Source organism: Aulonocara stuartgranti (assembly GCF_965226115.1).
Source record: "Aulonocara stuartgranti genome assembly, chromosome: 9".
Taxonomy (NCBI): domain Eukaryota; kingdom Metazoa; phylum Chordata; class Actinopteri; order Cichliformes; family Cichlidae; genus Aulonocara; species Aulonocara stuartgranti.
Window position 1 is genome coordinate 951,610 of NC_138960.1, and position 12,393 is coordinate 964,002.

Sequence of the window (12,393 nt, forward strand, 5' to 3'; positions counted from 1 at the left end):
ATGTTTACATGGGCTCTTTCTTTTATTCAAACAGCATCTGTGGTGCCCTTCTCACCACAGACAGAGACCTAACTCAGGACTACATTTTCATTTTGTTTATTTAAAGTACACATGTGTTGGGGAACATTTATAGGAGCCGAGCTGAACAGTGATTTTGCTGATAAATAAAGCACAGACAGACTTCTTCCTAGCAGCTCTGTATATACACGTTAAACTGCTCGTCACATTCGCTTTTAACTCGCCCACCCGACCCGCTATGTCCGCCCCGTTTCCTTCCTGTAATTTGTCGCACAAGGAACAAATCTGCTCTTTTGAAAGCATATATCCATAAATGACAGAAGGATACATTTTGGGAGGAGTTTAGATTAACTTTGATCTTTGTCCTTAAAAGCTCGAAGGCTTCTGTGCATTTAAAACAGGACGTCAACTCAATGCGTCGCGTTTCGCAGGAGGGTAAAGCTAACGCCCGCCTGAATGCTTTCACTAATATTAAAGTTATTCAGATGATCGGAAAAGCCGCACGCCCAACATTTACCACTAAATCCTGTGGCGTAGGAAAATCTCCAATCACTGTGGAGCTCCAACTTTCCAAATGCGTGTGTGTGTGTGTGTGTGAGTGTTTAAACCGTTATTTCCACACTTACACATTCCTCGGTGGGCGGTAGCTTGCAGTACAACCTTTGTTATTTATCAACAGTGAACCGTAATCATACGTTTGGACGTTTACACAAACACTTTAAAGTTTCAGAATAAAACCTAATGACGACTTTGTGTGGTATCTAAATTTACCCACATTAAAGTATCCGGCTGTAAGAATATGAAGAAAGTGGAGTCTTAGTACATCTCAGTTGTGCCAGTTGTCACTGAATAAACACAGTCAGTGTTTTTTCAGCACAACATTAAAGCAGACGAACATCTGAGTTAGTCGAGTTTAAGAATATAAGGCACACACTCACCCTGAGCTCGCACTGGCCGGCTGTAAAAGTTTACGGCGAGAAGGAAACTGGTTATCTGGAAACACACACGCATCTTATTGAAATCCTAAAGTGCATCGTGGAAAAGAAGACATAGAAAATGCAACATGTTGCTCATTGGGTCGCCGCTCGCTCTCTCGCTGCCCTCTCTATCCCTCCCTGTGTCCACAACCCCAGGTTTGGCGACCGCAGAGAGCATGCGCAGATTGAAGCCGGAGTCCGGTTAAGTAGATGTTCCACGTCTGTTCAGTGTATGCTGCAGTTTAACCCTCATGTTTACTGTCACTGTTATTATGTTTCTCAGCGAAAAACACATAAAGGTCTATACTAGTCCCTCCCAGGCACAGTCTGTTAGCAGTCAGTACTCCTAATCAGCTTTGGACTTTAGAACTACTGAGGTCATCAAACACGAGTCAGAGAAAAAGGCAGAAATCTGACATAAAAGACTTTCATCTCAGAATGAACTCACTGAAGAAAAATGTCGGATTTCAGTGAGTTTTGGGCGTTTCCGAGCTGAGTGGTCCCGGCAGATGAGCAGTTTTTGTATTACAGACGCTGGCTGCCTACCCATATGAGTAATATAATATAATATAATATAATATAATATAATATATTATAATATAATATAATATAATATAATATAATATAATATAATATAATATAATATAATATATTATAATATAATATAATATAATATAATATAATATATTATAATATAATATAATATAATATAATATATTATAATATAATATAATATAATATAATATAATATATTATAATATAATATATTATAATATAATATAATATAATATATTATAATATAATATAAAATATTATAATATAATATAATATAATATAATATAATATAATATAATATAATATAATATATTATAATATAATATATTATAATATAATATAATATAATATATTATAATATAATATAATATAATATAATATATTATAATATAATATAATATAATATAATATAATATATTATAATATAATATATTATAATATAATATAATATAATATATTATAATATAATATAAAATATTATAATATAATATAATATAATATAAGTTACTCTTAGTACAGTGAAAGACTTTAATGAATGTTTACAATAACACGCACACACACACACACACACACACACACACACACACACACACACACACACACACATATATATATATATATATATATATATATATATATATATATATATATATATATATATATATATAATATCACACCATATTAGCTAACAGATTTATGGTAAATGGCCTGTATTTATATAGCGCTTTTACGCATTTACTGAAAGGCTATGCCTTAGCTCGCTTCTTCCATTACTGTATTTCTCTCCGCATAAAATAGCTTTTCTGCTAACTACAGTCAGTACTTTCCTACTGGCATTAGTGGTGACCTAAGAAGCTTAACCTTAACATTGCTTAGCAGTGTAGACATTAAAGAAAATGACTGTCTTTTCTTTCTTCTTTTGTGCAGATTGATGGCGATGCAACTTTGGCAAATTACATCTCCTAAAGAGACCAAATTGCCTTCCCCAGTTTCTGCAAAAGCAAACAACCACTTACAAAAAGAAAACTAGGACTTTAGGACTTCTGCAGAAACTTTGTGAGAAAATGAAAAACAGAAATGAAAGTTCAAAGGAGAGCACCTCACATGCACATGCAAGAATAAGGCAGACAAAGAAGCAAAAAGCAGCATGAAATGTTGAGATAGGATGGATACACAGTGATGGAAAAATAGCCAAACAGGTGAGAGCAAAGCAGGGAGGTGGACCTAGAAAAATTCAAATTGCCACTTAATAGATTAAAAGATATTTTTCAGGAAGGAATTTTTTTTTCCTGATGGCATATCTCCTAAGGTATCTGAAATAGTTTGACGTTTGCGACTTTAAACAGAACCACCTTACTGATGCTGCGAGATCGATCAACTTCAGACCAGACAACAAACGACGGAGGCTCCGGAAAAGTGCAATCAAACGATGAGTTTTATTATCACAGGAGAACAACCAACCGTCAGCATACGGATTGTTTTGCTCTGACAAGAATACATTGGGTTCTGGTTTTATAGGATAAAATATCACACCTACGTCAATACAGTTCAAAAATACATGGTGACAGACGGGCAAAAGTTCAACCCGTGCAGACAAGGGTACATCACGTACACTTCTAATAACCATAAATAGAATAGAATATTCTTTATTGTCATTGTCACAAGTACAATGAAATTGAAAGATGTCTCCGGTCAGTGCAACATCACGAAAGATAAATACTTAAAAACTATAATAGATATGATATAAAAGATAGAAATACATATAAAATACAGTGTTCTCATACAGTAAATACACCCAAGCAATCCAGGCCTAAGGCCCCATACAGACACTCAACATACGACCTAGTTGATATATCACTCAAACAATCAATCACTCAGTCAATTTGTTAGCGCATCCAACAAAACATGTCTGAAAGCATTCCAACATCAAGGGCACAAATGACAACAGGGGCAATGAAAGTCATCTACTTTTAGTAGCATTGAGACATGATATTGCAATTGGGTAGAAACTGTGTTTGAGTCTGTTAGTCCTTGTGTATGTTGTTCTATACCGTTTACCTGAAGGCAGCAGTTCGAACATGGAGTGTCCAGGGTGTGAGGTGTCCTTTATGATGTTATGGGCTCTTTTGAGGCAGCGGGAACTGTGTAGGTCTTTCAGTTTGAGGAGAGGGCAGCCGATTGTCCTTTGGGCAGCGTTGATTACTCCCTGGAGTGCTTTCCTCTGAGCCACTGTGCAGCTAGCGTACCATATGCCTATGCAGTACGTTAGTATGCTTTCGATGGAGGCTCTGTAGAAAGACACCAGCAGTCTCTGTGTGATGTTGTTCTTCCTAAGCACTCTCAGAAAGTACAGTCTCTGTTGTGTCTTTTTCAGTAGCTCAGAGGTATTCACACTCCAGGATAGGTTTCCCTCTATGCTGACTCCCAAGAAGCATAGAGGGAAACCTATCCTGGAGTGTGAAACCGACATTTAACTTCCCTTTTCTACATTACTTGCCTTTTAGGGTAATAACTTCAGGTCTTAGCATCTCTGAGAGCTAATAATGGACCCTCGTCATTAATCACTAAGTAGAGTACTTTGCAGCCAGTCTCAAACTGAAGCAGAAGACGCTTAGGCCTTCGCTCAGACCTGCTACTAGATTAATATGTGTATTGTAAGCGTGCATGCAATTAACCTGCTATGTTCTCATCTCCCCTCAGCATGTATCATCTGGACACTCTCACCAGTGAAGCTTAAAACCTTCTAGAATGGAACATCAACTCTTAACCAAGCACATTTATGCATTGTGTATAAAATGAACTCAACCTGTAAAAATAGAAAGGTCAATGTGATGACAGACATATTCAATGCAATTTTATAAACCCTGCAGGAAGTATTACTGATAAATGATACTGTGAAACATGTTATTAATACATTCTTCATAAGGCAGATTAAATGGTAGCAATAAAAGAATCTCTGAATCCCAGAGGCAGCGAGGCTGACAATGTTATGCTTCTACACTGCAACAAAGCCAAAAGATCCTGAAGAAGATGCCGGTAAAATGTTACTTTTCACACTGCATTTCTATTGTGGTTTTGAGTATGTTTATGAAGCTCCTTATCCATTTGAATAGGCCTGAAATCCATAACCAGTGTTGGGAAGGTTACTTTTAAAATGTATTTCCACTACAGATTACAGTTTACATGGCCCAAAATGTAGTTTGTAACATTTTACATTAAGTTACTCAATGTGAGTAACGTATTCTGAATACTTTGGATTACTTGATATATTGTCATGCTTTTTACAACTACATGAATGTCCTATTGCTGTGTGATTTATTACTATTACTGAAGGTTACTCTCCATACCAATAATTAAATTAAATTCAATTTTATTTATACAGCATCAAATCACAACAACAGTCACCTCAAGCTGCTTTATAGTGTAATGTAGACCCTACAATAATACATATGGAGAAAAACCCAACAATGATATGACCCCCTATGAGCAAGCACTTTGGTGATAGTGGGAAGGAAAAACTCCCTTTTAACAGGAAGAAACCTCTGGCCATCTGCCACCAACTACATTTTTAAATCTTAATATAAAATGAGTATCAGTAGGGTGGATATTAGGTAAGACTGCACTTGTTGCAGCTTTCAGAAAACTATTTCTGTATCAGTAATATTTTTTCTTTTTGTCTGTTTTCAGAACTGCACATGATTATTTACAGCTAGCAGGTTGTTAATGCTGTCCATCAAGTCTAACAGTCCGCAGTCTATGAACTAACCTCAGCTAACAATGTTAGCTCGGTGGCAAGTAGCCTTTAGTAATACTAATAAATCACACAGCAATAGTAAATGGCCTGTATTTGTATAGCGCTTTACTAGTCCCTAAGGACCCCAAAGCGCTTTACACATCCAGTCATCCACCCATTCACACACACACACACACACACACACTGGTGATGGCAGCTACATTGTAGCCACAGCCACCCTGGGGCGCACTGACAGAGGCGAGGCTGCCGAACACTGGCGCCACCGGGCCCTCTGACCACCACCAGTAGGCAACGGGTGAAGTGTCTTGCCCAAGGACACAACGACCGAGACTGTCCGAGCCGGGGCTCGAACCGGCAACCTTCCGATTACAAGGCGAACTCCCAACTCTTGAGCCACGATCGCCCCATTGAGATACTGAAGTTGCACATAACCCAGGTAGCTACCACAGCTAAAACAAGGTCCAAACAAGAATGAAATAATATGGTAATTTCTTAGTTATTACCACCCAATTAGTTGATTCTGTGTAATAAGCAGGAAAAAGAGTTGCAAAATACACCACAGAAACATCTGCCGGGGTGCTGGAAAGGGGAGTCCACCCGTTAGTCAAATCTCGGATACAGGAAGAACAATGCGGTTTTCGTCCTGGTTGTGGAACCCTGGACCAGCTCTTTATCCTCTCAAGGATACTTAAGGATACATGGGATTTGCCCAACCAGTCTACATGTTTTTTGTGGACATGGAGAAGGTATTCGACCATGTCCCTCAGGGTGTCCTGTGCGAGGTGCTGTGGAAGTATGGGGTGTCTGGCCCAAGAGCTTGGTCCCTATAGCCAGCAAAAAGTCAGACTTGTTCCTAGTGGGTGAAGGACCCTGCCAGGGCTGCCCTTTATCACCGAATCTTGTAATAATTTTATGGACAGAATTTCTAGGCATAGCCAAGTGGTGGAAGGCTTTCACTTGGGTGGTCTCAGAATCTCATCTCTGCTTTTCGTGGATGATGTGGTTCTGTTGGCTTCATCGGGTGGTGGCCTCCAGCTTGCACTGGAAGGCTTTGCAGCCAAGTGTGAGGCGGTGGACATTAGAATCAGCACCTCTAAATCTGAGGCCATGGTCCTCAGCCGGAAAAGGGTGGAGTGCCCACTCCGGGTCGGGGACGAGTTCCTGCCCCAGAGTGGAGGAGTTTAAGCATCTCGGGGTCTTGTTCACGAGTGATGGGAGAAAGGGGCGGGGTGCTGTGGCTGCAGTAATGCGGACGCTGTACCGGTCCGTCGTGGTGAAGAGAGAGTTGAATATAAAAGCGAAGATCTCAATTTACTGGTGGGTCTACGTCCCTACCTTCACCTATGGTCACGAGCTGTGGGTAGAGACCGAAAGAACGAGATCGCGGATACAAGCGGTGGAAATGAGCTTCCTCTGAAGGGTGGCTGGCCTCTCCCTTAGAGATAGGGTGAGAAGTTCAGCCATCCAGGAGGGGCTCAGAGTAGAGCCGCTGCACACACACACACTCACACACACATGCACCGTAGGAAAATGGCAACAATGAAGAAGCTGCTATGAAAGCTGCAAACACTAAGTACCTGCAGAAGGTCTGGCAAGTCCCGAGGAATCAGATGAACAGTAAGAACAAAATCCAGGCTACCAACACCTACGCCCTGCCTATGATCAGGTACCCTGCTGGGATATATAAGCTGGAAAAAGGAGGAGATAGAAGCCACTGCTGACAAGACAAGGAAGCTCCTGACCATACATCAAATCAAATCAAATCAAAATTTATTTATATAGCACATATTAAAAACAACAGTGTTGACCATAGTGCTTCACAGTCAATAAAAACATGAGACAGTTAAAACAAACAATAGAGGAGGACGACAAACAATAGGTAACAACGCAACAAGCTAAAACAGCCAACTAGACAGAATCAAAAGCCAAAGTAAAAAAACAAGTTTTAAGACGTAATTTAAAAGACTGGATAGACTCGGCAGTGCGAATATGAACGGGGAGGTTATTCCAGAGTCTGGGTGCCACGGATGCAAAGGCCCGGTCGCCTCTCGACTTCATTCGAGTCCTAGGTTGTGCTAGGAGCCTGTGATTGGACGATCTAAGTGCCCTGTTGGGATTGTATGAATGGAGTAAATCAGAAAGATAACTGGGCGCTAAATTATTCAAAATATTAAAAGTGAACAAAAGAATTTTAAAATCTATACGATATTTAACAGGGAGCCAATGTAATTTGGCTAAGATTGGAGTTATGTGTTCATGAATTCTCGTACCTGTTAAAAGACGCGCAGCTGCATTTTGAATTAACTGGAGCCGGCAAAGAGAGGAGTGTTGGAGGCCCGAGTAGAGGCAGTTAAAGTCGTCCAATCTGGATGTAATAAATGCGTGGATAAGCTTTTCAAGATCTTTTAAAGGAAGGAACGGCTTTGCTTTGGAAATCTGACGCAACTGGTAAAAGCTGTTTTTTTACCACAGTGGAGACGTGTTTCTCGAGTTTAAAAGAGCCATCCAGGAACACTCCGAGGTTTCTTACAGTGGATGAAAGATGGCTAGCGAGAGGGCCTAGGACATCAGCTAACTGGTCTAGCGGAGTGTGACTACCAAAGACTATGATTTCGGTCTTATTCTTGTTCAATGTAAGAAAATTATGTGATAACCAAATTTTAACTTCATGCAAACAGTTGAACAGAGGTTGCAAAGAAGCAGTCACATTGGATTTCAAAGGTAAATAAATCTGGATACATGACGGGTTTCCCCCCTAAGTCCAGCATTCTGAGGCTGTAAGCTAAGCAGAAGGAAGGAGGCCGGGGACTGGTGAGTGTCAGCACCAAAATCCAGGATGAGATAACAAACATCCATGAATACATCAGGAAGATGGCCACAACCGACTGCATGCTCAGTGAATACCTCAGGCAGCAGAAACCCAAGAATGAGGAGGAAGAGGAGGAACCATCATGGAAGGACAGGTCCCTGCACAGTAAGTACCACGGCAGATAGCAGAGGTGGCTGACATCCAGAAATCCTACCAGTGGCTCATGTGATTAGCTGGACTGAAAGACAGTACAGCGGCACTAATCATGTCAGCACAGGAACAAGCTCTGAGCACAAGATCCATAGAGGCTGGGGTCTATCACTCCAGGCATGACCCCAGGTGCAGGCTGTGTAAAGATGCCCCAGAGACAATCCAGCACATAACTGCAGGGTGTAAAATGCTAGCAGGCAGGGCATACATGGAACGCCATAACCAAGTGGCCGGCATAGTGTACAGGAACATCTGTGCCGAGTATAATCTGGAAGTCCCGAGGTCAAAATGGGAGATGCCCCCAAGGGTGGTGGAGAATGACCGAGCTAAGATCCTGTGGGACTTCCAGATACAGACGGACAAAATGGTGGTGGCCAACTAACTGGACATAGTGATGGTAGACAAACAGAAGAAAGACAGCCGCAGTGGTCCCGAATGACAGTAACATCAGGAAGGAGGAACATGAGAAATACCAAAGGCTCAGAGAAGAGCTCGAGAAGATGGGGAGGGTGAATGTAACAGTGGTCCCAGTGGTAATCAGAGCACTCGGTGCAATGACTCCCAAGCTTGACGAGTGGCTCCAGCAGATCCCAGGAACAACAGCGCAGTCCTGGGAACAGCTAAGATACTGCGCAGGACCCTCATGCTCCCAGGCCTCTGGTAGAGGACCCGAGCTTGGAGGACAGACCGCCTGCAAGATGTGTGCAAGTGATCCTAAATATAACTTAAGGAACAGTAGCTAGAATATTCATTGATTCCAAATGTATTTTTATAACCCTCTCGTTTATGCAACCATGACTCTACGAGGCAAGCCAAAAATGAAGGGAAAAGTGCTTAAAGTTAGCTGTTGGCACCCCACTTCTTCTTTGTCTTTATCCAGGGATAAAATAGAAAGTTCAGACTCACAGTAGGCACCAGTCTGCCACCTACTGGCAGCCAGCTCTTTACAGGCTGTTTCTGTTTATGCTTATTACACAGAAACTACCACAGGTGTTTCCAGGTAATAATTTAAGTTTGTTTTAATAGGTTATTAATATGTTATTAAATAGAGACAGTTTTGCATTTTGCAACTGTTTCCTGCTTATTACACAGAAACTACCTAACTAACCCTGACCCTCTTCCTCATTATCCTGCTATTAGCACTTAATACAGGTCCCAGCTTTGGGACCCTTATTATGCAATTACATAAATTTCAGTGTAATCTTACTCAACTGTAACCATGGTTGTTACCATGATATTACTTTGATATTAAGTGGTTATTACTTTGGTACTCTGAAACTGAACTGGATATTCACATGGGTAAATGATTATAAGAGCTTTGTTTCAATATAGTCACAATATTCAGCTTCGTCAAGCAACGTCAGCATTTATGCTTTAATTGCAGTGTGCAGGTAGAAAAACAATTGAACTGGGGGAAAATAGAAAATGTACTTTTCTACTATGGTCAACATAAACTGATACTAGTTGGAAGACTAATCTGACCTCCTATCAGCACTCTGAATTTATATTATAGCAGTAATGAATGGCCATATTCTGACAGAATGACATGAAAAAAATGGTTTGCTTGCACCCAAAAGATGTCTTTCATTAAATGCAATGAAGAAATACCTGCATATAGGGTATCTATATAAAATCACATGGTCAAGATAAAGAGTAATTTTTTTATTTTATTTGGACTTTTAGACACTGACATTTCTTAAATACTTTGCAGTATTTCTCCTCTTAACCTAATATACAGATCAGCAGCAACAAGTGGATCTCCTGGGGCATCTCGTTCATTTTCTACCATAAGCAGACAACAAAGACTGTTTCATTGCAGGAATATTGACCTTTTGGCGTGCACTCTTCCATACACAGTGATCTCATCCACACACAGTGATCTCATCCACAAAAATAGGGTTCAGTCCATCCTCTGGAAACGAATACATCGCTGCATCTGTGCATTGGTCATGATCTCTTGTTGGACAAAGGCTAGTCTGACTGAATCTTCCTTCTAAACAGCCCAAGTTTTTTACAAATTCTCTTTAGAGTTCGAACACTTCTAATAGTCTGATTAATATGTGCTAAAGTTAGAAATATTACTTTGTTACCGAAAGAAAGTTTGAAGAACAGTCTGATTTTCATTTCAGGCACCGTTTCTCTCACTTTGAGAGGTGAACTTTTTGCAGAAGCGAGCTTCTTCCATTATTGTAACCTTTTTTGCATCATGGACTGGTTTATGTTTGACAATATTTTCATGGACCTGCCTTTAAGGTGTTGTGGATAAATACAACAAAATAAAACCAGTACCAGTACCAAAAACAAAGATTTATTCATAACACACAGAAAAAGAACCAGGGAAACCGAGTTAATGAAAAAAACAATTAAAAAAATTATGTTAAACTGTGATAAAAACCCTGAAAACCATAAATTTCACACAGGAGCCTCAACTCTCGCGGCCTGGTACCAAAAGACTCATGGACCCCCACCGGTTTATTTATGTCGTTATGCCCAACCTGGGACATTCTGCATTTCTATTGGTTGTGTGAACAAATGTCACATCACTCTGAGGTCAAAGTTTAAGGCAGCAGTACTCCCCAACCACTACAGAGTGGAACACAAATGTGACTCTCCTGTTCCCAAGCAAAGACCAGTACTATTGTGAGATTTTGTAGTTCAAACAGATTGTATCATTTAAAGGTAGAACAACATTGGGACAGGTGCACCAAAAAAACAACAATTAAATAAACAAATAAACAAATAAACAAAAAGTCTCTCACGTGCCTAAACTCAACACATGAAAAGCTGTTAAAGGAAAAAGGATTCCTATCCCTGCAGGTACTGGGACTGCTTTTCAGACATATTATGCATACAATGTATAGAAGTAAAAAAGTAAAAATTTATTTATATACTGTAGCACCTTTCAAGATAAAAATCACAAAGTGCTACATAGAAGCTAAAACATAAAAATAAAAATCAACCGAAGCAGTTTTAAAAAGATGAGTTTTTAGCTGTTTTGTTTTTTTTTGGAAACATCTTGGGGGCTTAAAGGAAATATATAACTGAATATCATCTGCATAGTAGTGATACGAAATGTCCTTAAAAGTGCTCAATAAGTACTGAAGAGGAAGTAAATACAACAAAAACAATAAAGGCCCCAAAACTGAACCTTGTGGCACACCATAGGCAAGAAAAGTAGAAGAAGAACTGTACTTAGAGGTAGCCACAGAAAAGGATCGTTCATGCAAATAAGATTTGAATGAGTCCAAAGCAGACCCTGATATGCCCACCCAGTGTCTCAGCCTATCTAGCAGAATATGATGGTCCACAGTATCAAAGGCAGAGGTCAGGTCCAACATCAACAAAACGGAGCATTCTCCTGCATTACACCTCATCAAAATGCCGTTGGAGACTCTAAGAAGTGCAGTTTCAGTAAAGTGAGCTCTACGAAAGCCAGATTGGAATTTATCCAGAATGTTGTATTCATCTAAAACAGCTATAAGCTGCTTAGCCACTGTCTGTGAAGGTTCTCAGTCATCCAGATCATCATAGTCTAAGGATCTTGGAAAGAAAAGCGTCTGGACTTCTTTAAGTTACTTGAAGACGTTTCACCTCTCATCCAAGAAGCTTCTTCAGTTGGTGGAGAGTCCCAGATTTAAACCCAGTGGGAGTTTCCCCCAAAGAGGGACAAAGGACCCCTGATGATCCTCTACCTAATCACATGAGCAAAGGTGTGAAATTGGGTGTGGGTCACAATCAGCCAGGGTTTCGGGTGAGCTCATTGTGAAACCTGGCCCCAACCTATCGTGTGATTTCCTGAGGTCAGATGGCCCAGGATGTGAGTGGAAGCATCTCAAAACGGGATTATAGATAGCAGACAGTTGGTGTTGTAAGCTACTGTGTTCACTCTGTTCAAAGATGGTCGCTCACAGTGGACATAAATGGCTTCATTTATGTCCACGCTCATTAATGGCTCTCTGTCCAAAATGTGAACATTGGCATCCTCGAAAGAGTGTCCTTTATCCTTTAGATGCAGATGGACTGCTGAGTCTTGTCCTGTGGAGGTGGCTCTTCTGTGTTGTGCCATGTGC

General features: G+C 40.2%; 1 protein-coding gene across 1 annotated transcript in view; it reads right to left on the reverse strand.

Moving 5' to 3' along the window:
• The window catches only part of reck (reversion-inducing-cysteine-rich protein with kazal motifs), a 101,364-nt gene extending 100,188 nt beyond the window's left edge, over nt 1–1,176 (reverse strand). Inside the window, exon 1 of the mRNA XM_082545773.1 lies at nt 957–1,176. Within this exon, the coding sequence (XP_082401899.1) occupies nt 957–1,029 (73 nt within the window). The 5' untranslated portion in view covers nt 1,030–1,176. The remainder of the gene's footprint in view (nt 1–956) is intronic.
• Nucleotides 1,177–12,393: the final 11,217 nt, after the last annotated feature.